Below are 8,049 nucleotides of genomic sequence, written 5' to 3' on the forward strand. Positions count from 1 at the left end.
CTCTGGTCTGTAGTCCCTTCCTTCCATGGCAAATCATCTCTTGGGGATGGTTTGGTGGTAAAAGTTAATTCAAAATGAGGCCTTAGTTCTTCTTTGGTTATCTCAGCACAAACCTGTCAGACCCAAAGAAGCAGATCTCCAAGTCAAGGCTGAGATATAGTCCTCAGGCTACCAGGGAAAATGGGGAGCTCTACATCACTGCTACTCACCTCAGTAACTAGTAGGGAATGGCCTCTGCTGGGGGAGAATTAAGGCTGAATGCAGAGGCTTCTCCACTGCATAGTTGAGAAAATGTAGCTTTTTTGGTTTCCTCAATGATTCAGAGCCTCTTTGAAAAAGTCGTGTCTCACCTGAAATCTACATTGTGAGATATATGGAAAATCTTAAGACTAAACTCTGTTTCACCAGACAGGCAGCATTTCAAAATCATATGCCTCTGTACCCAGACCAGTGCCAGGCACAATAGATGCTCAGTTAAATCCCAAGGAACCCTAAAGGAATTATTTCAGTCGGTGAAAGGTGATGGGCAACATGTTTCTGGACTGAGAGTTTTCCAACTGTTTCTTAAAATGCTAGTCTAGTCCTCATGGGATTACATGTATTCATGATCGATCATGTCCTGTCACTTAATATCTGCAATCACATTTCCTGAGACAGAGTCCTCAGAATGTGAGGAAGATGGGGAAGGAAAAAGCATGAAGGAAACCCTGTCCAAAATTACAGGATTGCTGTATTTTGTAAAACTTGGCTTATTCTGAGTTTGCCTCCATCCTCCGTCCCCAGTATAATCAAACGTGCCTTTGAGGAGAAAGCATATGGGAGCAACAGGAAGTGTTTAGATGCATTTTATTCAACAGTCAGGCCAGCCACCGCGTCATAGTGTTCTTATGGGATTTCAGAACCTTGGTTCTCAGCAAGGCCCAGATTTTTGAATGAGGACAGGAGTCTTGTGTTTCCTATAGAAGAGATTGGGGGAAAAAAATCAGCTTAAACTTTGTTGATAAAACGTGACAACGGGAGAAAAACAAGGAAAAAAGATCAGCTTTATTTAAAATAGAGAGGTTTGAGATTCATTTCCATTTCAATTTCTCTTATTCATTTACTCATTCACTTATTCATTAACTCCTCAAATATTGATTGAGAACGATAACATACATTAAGGATACAACAAAAGGGAAAAATGTCCGTCCTTACAGAGTTTACAGATCTAGCAGGGCGTTATAAAAAGCTTCTGAAATTAATCTTTAATCCATTGTTGCTTCTTTTCCTTCTGACGGCATTGTCCTAGCTACCAGGTTTCCATCTTAGCTGGTGCCTGGGCTACTTCAGGACCTTCTAATTGATTGATCCATTGCCTCAGAACTCTGGGGATTCTCATCTGTGAGATCTTGCAAAAGGAAATTATATCCTTATCCCATATGATAGCTGCTTTAGTTAGCATCTAGACAGAGCCCACGGATTGGCTTATTTTCCATAGCTGTGCTGTCCACTATCCCATATAACTATTTAAATTTAAATCAGTTAAAGTTAAGTAATATTAAAAATCCAGGATTTCATTTATAGTAGCCACATTTTAAGTGCTGGTACCATGGCTAGAGGCCTCCGTATTGGACAGCATTTCTGTCATTGCAGAAAGTTCTACAGGAGAATAGTAGTCTATAGAGAAGAATTTGCCAGTATAGATTTCCTAAGAAGACATACAGGAATTAGAAAAAAAAAGTTCTTACTGAATATACCTGCTAAGCACTTAATGATCAAGGAGATGCAAGCCCTTATTTGTCTACCCATCTCAAAGCTCAACAACTAAGGTCAGAGTCTGGCTCTAGTTAACCATACAATGTATTTGTTTGGGGCTTTTAATGGGCAGTAGAGACAAAGGCAAAATGGTACATTGGAAAATATGTTGCATTTGAAAAAGACACATTTTCTCTCTAGACCTGTTTTCTTATCAGAGAAATATAGGAAGAGAAGTTACATTTTCTGGCATTCAAATGTTGCTCCCATATTTACATAATTTTAAAAGAATAGAAAGAGCAGGTAGGACTGGTAGGTTTTAAAGTCTAAGGAAACCGGGTGTCCCAGCTCTATGCTCATATTTTCCCAATGGTTCAGTCTAAATACTGGGCCTTTTGATTGCCAGCTCTTGGAAATTGACCAAGCCTCAAGGCTGTTGTGTTGCTTTCTCCTCCCCTTGGATGGAAATATGATGTTTGACCTTAAGGTCAAGAACATAAGCCATGAGAAAATTAACAAGTGGTTTCAAATTCCTTTTAACAAGTGGTTTCAAGTTCCTTTTACAAGTCCTTAATGTGGAAATTTTTTTGAAAAAGCAGAACATCCAGTGTTTTGGGCCTAAAACTTCAGGATATTAGATGTTTCTCCCTGGAGACCTAATTCCACAATTCTTGTTAAATACTGAGAATTTTCTGAAACCACTTAAAGCAGACCAAGGAGAGGGTGCATGGTACAAGGAATTAGAGATGTGGAATGCATGCAGTCATTTGAACCTAAATCAAAGTGTTAATACCACATCAGTTCCAAAATAACAGAGTTTTCTGGGTGGCTTGTGGGATCTCTTTTATTTGTTTTGATCATTCTACACCTTTATTTAACCTGGAGCGCTTTTGTGATGCTATGAAAATGCAAAGTCCAGTTTAAATGACACCCTATTCATGAATCCTTTCTTGACCCTTCCAGTAGGAAGCAATCTGTATTTCTCCTTCACTCCTGTAGCATGTTGCTCACACCTCATTTGACTTCTTGTCACAAGTTACAAGAAGCTACCTTATCTGTGCTATTTTCTTTCAGTTATATCCACTAGGAAAGCAGAGGAGACTAGCACAATGCTTGGCACATAAGTGTTCAGCAGCTGAGTAAGACAGAAAATCTGTGGCGAATTTATTTCTCTGAGTACCTGAGTCTAATTCCCATCACCTACCCACCTACAATCAGTTCAGAAACTCCACTGAGGCTAGGTCTCACATCCATAAGTGATTGTGTTCACTAAAGTATTACATAAAGTGTTACAAAAATATGTTTTTGGTCACCTAATCTATATAATTCATATTTGCATACTTCAGGGCTTTAGTGAACACAATCATTGCTATCACCAAGAATGATTTTTTAAGTATAATGGTATTTTGGGTATGTGGGCTTTAAAAAATCCAGACTATCTCTTGTTCGCTATAAAAGGTTGGGTTTTTATCGTAGAAGTGATTTTTTTTTAATTAATTGAAAGAAACATTCAAACACTTTCCTTCCTCTAGCCCATTGTCCTTTCTTTAACACCTTTTATACAGCACCATGTTATTAATTCCTTTCTCACTTTTGTTCAGTTTTTTTCTTCATCTTGAAATACCTCTCTCTCCTTCTTTATGTTCTAGAGAAAACCTCAGACTTTTCCAAATCCTAGCAGGCACAATTAGTTCTTTTTAGTATTGTGCTCCCGGAGCACTTTGCTTATACTACCATTGACCACACCGTGTTAGCGTTGAGTGTAAGCAAACTGGGAGACAAAACATGTTGGATTTTCTTGTGGATCTCACAAATATTTAGTCTAGTACCTGACTTTAAAGTATAGTGGAAAGAGCAAGGATTTTGTACCAGATCTGCCACTCATGGCTGGGTGACCTTGAGCAAGTTATTTAAACTGAGTCTCAATTTCTTCATGGGTATATTAAGCTGAGTATTATTTACCTCATAGAGTCATTGTGAATATTAAGTGCCTCGCATAATGCTTGACATAATAAATACTACTTTCTATCATAATGCACACACACACACACACACACACACATGCACACCTCTCTATATAATCATAACATATATAATAAGGAGAAAAAGAAATCAAGAATTGTTTGGGGTAAAACTAGCTATTTTGTTTCTCTCATGGTGAGATTAATGTTATTGGTATAGTCTTTGAGGCTTAAAGGGATAATATATGTAAAAATTTGAAGACTTCTAGCTTAAAACATATATTTTAAAAGAAATTCAGGTTTGTACTCACATATTTTCAATACATAACACGCATTCATTAGAATAAGTAACTCCATCTGTCCCACAGACAGGGTTATAAATCTTGGGACATCCACTCACTGCACTTGTACATTTAGCCTAAAAATGGAATGAAACAGAATCATTTCCCATCATTTTTCATTTGAATTTATAGCAGAGTCTCTAAAATCTCCCTGGAGTTGATCAGCTTAAAGTGGAAGCATGATTGTGATTGGGAGAGTGATACTAAGTGTTCCAAGAGGAAGAATCCAAAATTTGGAGTCAGAAAACCTGGTTTTAAGTAATGCCTCTGCTATCTGCAAGCTGTGTGACATTGGTAAATCTCTTGGTGTCTCTGAACCACAGTCACTTCATTTGCAAAACGGGAATGATGTTGTTTTCCTACCTATCTCATCATGGCGTTGTGAGGTTTGAATAAAGTGAGTGAGATAATGTTCAAATTTACAATTACTACCTGTGCTGGCTCTCTCAGGTCAGCCACACCTTGAGGCGTGTTCTTCCTTGCACACTAGTCCTGTCACCCTGGTCTTCTCTAAGGCAATTAAAGACACGCGGTGCCTTCACCATTGGGGTTTTTGCACAGCCTGTTTACTGTCAGTAAGAACTAGTAATTATCAAATGACTTTCACAGGGCAGACACTGTCCTAAGTGCTTTTCATGTATTATTATATTTTTATAATATTAATATGTATAATATTAATATTATAATATTATATATAAATATTATATTTATAATATTAATATTATAATATTATTAATAATATTAATATTATATTTATAATATTAATATTATAATATTATTAATAATATTATTATATTTAAACTCATAGACTATCCTATGAACTTTTTATTATACTCTTCTTCTGGTAAAGGCAGTGAGGCACAAAGAAATTGAATCACCCAAGGCCACACACCTAATAATTACTGGATCCAGGATTTAAACCCAGTCAATCTAGGTCCTGAGCTTTAGCTCTTAACCACTTTACTCTCCTACTTCTCCCTTTGCTAACACTCATTTATCCTTCAGGGCTGAAAATAAATCTCACTGGCTTAGGGCACCTTCCCGGATTTAACTAGGCTAGGTTTCTAATGGAACCAGAACTTCTTTATAACACATCACCAATGTAGTAATTTATTTACTTACACACTTTTGGTTTGCCATCGGCCTTCCCACTAAATATAAATGTAACGAGAAGAGGGACGCTTCATCCTCTGGTCTCCAAATTTACTGAAATTTACATTATAAGTACAAGAAAAACTGGAAAAGTTAGATATAGAATATTTTTCTAGAGGAAGAGCCTAGTTTATTATTATTATTGCTCATTATAAATTAGAGCTCCACCTTGTTGATGAAGAGAACTTTATGGCAACATGGTCAAACTGGCTGTAAGGAGGAAGGGCTGCTTGGAGTGATGTTTAGAAGGTTTCCACTTAAAATCCTTGTCCTACCAGATAGCCCTAGTATATATAAAAACTCCTTCACAGCAAGCATAATATGACTACAGAGAAATTGCCTATGTGTCAGTCAATTTGTCCTTCAACATAAGCGCCTGTGGCGGAACTACAATTACTATCCACATTTAATGGGTTAAGTCTTGCCAGCATTCATACTCCTCATATTAACTTAAATTGAAAGGTGAGTTAGACTACGCTTTGGGTGGAACAAACAGTCTTAGCCCCAGAAATAAAAATTTACAAAATTGTCATTACCTTTCTTTCCAGGAAGTTAGCTCTAGTACTACCTAGAAAACATAAATCAGACATGTCAAGTTGGGTCATGAATGGGAGAAGCCTGAGGTATTCTCATTCAGAATTTTCTGCTTCCATTTAAGTCTGTGACTTCTCTGCTTCCTCTTCCACCACCCACCCCTTCTTATTACCATTGTTTTTCAAGTATGTCTCATTGGTGTCCATTCACTCCCTGCCTGCTGAAACCTCAAAAAAATTAAGCAAAAATTTGATTAGGACCAAAGTATCTCAATTTGATATTTAAGACAAGTTGACCCATTTCCTTGAAAATAGAAATGATGTACTTACTGCTTCAAATGTGTCAGGCACAGAGCAAATACCTTCTGAACGCTCACTGACATTCTAGTAACAACCAGCTTGTTGATCTCACAGTGATGTAGGAAATATAAGTATCTTTATCTCAGTTTATAGATAAAGATATGGAAAGTTTCTATAACTAGCTGTGAACACTAGCAATAACCAGGTCTTCTGATGAAAAACTAACTTTTGCACTTACATGTAAGTCTTCTTTTGTAAGTAATGTTTTTAAAAAAATGGAGCTCTTTTGACAATTTACCTTCAGTTCCCAAAGAGCTCCCTCTCTCCATTGCATTATACTGACTATTAGTTCAATTCACATTTCTTGAATTTACAGGTAGATACTTAAAATTGCCATGCTGCATTCTCTAGAAAATAGCAGGTCTTGTTGACATCACCATCAGGAGATGGTGATTGTGGGTGAGCTCACTGCAGGGAAGGAGAACTAATTTGATAGTATCCAGAGGAAGAAATGTTGGTGAGATTTGATTTTGATACTAACAATCTCTGAGGTCATCTAGAGGAAGTAGTTCTTCCTACCTAAATGTATTGAAAAGTAGGGGCTTGGAGAAGAAGGCCCCTGGAATAGTCAGAACCTGATGCGGTGAGAGTCCCACTGAATTTTAGAATCGAGTTGAGTCTAAAATTTAATGAGCACGTAGTCACCTCAGGCATCTATACGTATTAATTAATATGCATGAGAAGGGGAAAAGGGACCACTGCTCCCATAAATATTTAGCAAATACAGCAAATAGTATTGTTCCTTTTCTTCGCGAAGTGCTGATTTGGCTGTCAGTAGGTTTCTTTGCTAGATCTGATAAAAATTTAAAAGTGTTAACCATCTCCGAAGACAAAAAGGAAGCTGATGCCAATGCCAGGGGTTCAGATCATCTGTCAAAATTATTAAGACAGTTTGAAGATATAAACATACAGTCTATTCAAGAAGAATATTTTTTCTAGAAATATTCTGTAGGTCAAAAATAAAAATTTTAATCAAATTCTGCCGTATATACTGGAGTAACTGGAAATCTTTGTTAGCTATTTATGCAATTCCATGAGAACATAAAATTTGTAAATTGGCCTTAAATATTTACAGAGTTAGAAGTATACTTGATATTGAAATAATCCCTTTTATTTTCTACCATAGTTCTGACAAAGAGTCAGCCTCATTACCTGGGGAAAACCATTTCATGTCTGGACAGTTCTCACTAGTAAAATTGTTTTCCTGTGTTATGTTAAAATCCCTCTTTCTATATATAATTCTCATCCACTGATCTTATTTCCTCTCACTGGGACCAAAAGATCTGTCCAAGAGTAGACTCTAAGTCTAGAAAGTAATGTGGTCAGTAAAGCAACTGGTCAAAAAGGTTTTACTTAAATCAGAAAAATCAGCAAAATCAGCAAAGCCACCTACCAGATAAACTCAATAGGACCAAGGCAGTGAGAAGGAAGATGCTGGCTACCTTCATGGCTGGATTGCTGGCTCCAGGGCTCAGTCAAAAACTGAACTCAACTTACCACTTCTCTCTAGAATCCTGGGACTGGAAGGTTCATACAGGCAGGATGGTATCCCAGTCTCCACCTACTGCCCTTTGTCACAGATCTCCTTGGTTATTGATTGACTCTGTAGCATAGCCTGGACCCAGCACAGCACCAGTGTAAGAAAGGTGAGAGGAATGCTGTGGGCCTAAAATGTGCAAGGTAAAGACTGCTAGGAAGAGATGACTAGTGGTTAGTTAGTTGGTTCTTGCCCTAACTTCCTCTGTGACTATGGAGAGGCCCTTCCTTTCTCAAGCCCTGGTTTTCTCATCTGTAAGGTGAACTCCAAGGTCCTTGTACTCTGTAGTTCTGGGTGCATGAATAGGTGTGAATATCTAAAAAACTCCCTTCATTCTTTCTTCCTTTCCTTCAGCTTTTCCATTTTTTATTCTCTCTCTTTTCTCTCTTTTTCTATCACTCATTCACAAAGCCTAAAGTAGCTGAGAGAGG

The 8,049-nt window shown here is 37.4% G+C and overlaps 1 protein-coding gene across 1 annotated transcript; it reads right to left on the reverse strand.

Moving 5' to 3' along the window:
• Positions 1 to 830: 830 nt before the first annotated feature.
• On the reverse strand, positions 831 to 7,587 carry SPINK1 (serine peptidase inhibitor Kazal type 1). Its single transcript, XM_073801931.1, has 4 exons — positions 7,471 to 7,587; positions 5,725 to 5,752; positions 4,007 to 4,113; positions 831 to 956 (listed from the first exon to the last, which is right to left on the reverse strand). The coding sequence occupies exons 1-4, from the start codon at positions 7,527 to 7,529 to the stop codon at positions 911 to 913; spliced, it is 240 nt and encodes a 79-aa protein (XP_073658032.1). The 5' UTR covers positions 7,530 to 7,587; the 3' UTR covers positions 831 to 910.
• Between the last annotated feature and the right edge of the window lie 462 nt (positions 7,588 to 8,049).

The sequence above is a fragment of the Tursiops truncatus genome, chromosome 3 (genome assembly GCF_011762595.2).
Source record: "Tursiops truncatus isolate mTurTru1 chromosome 3, mTurTru1.mat.Y, whole genome shotgun sequence".
NCBI lineage: Eukaryota > Metazoa > Chordata > Mammalia > Artiodactyla > Delphinidae > Tursiops > Tursiops truncatus.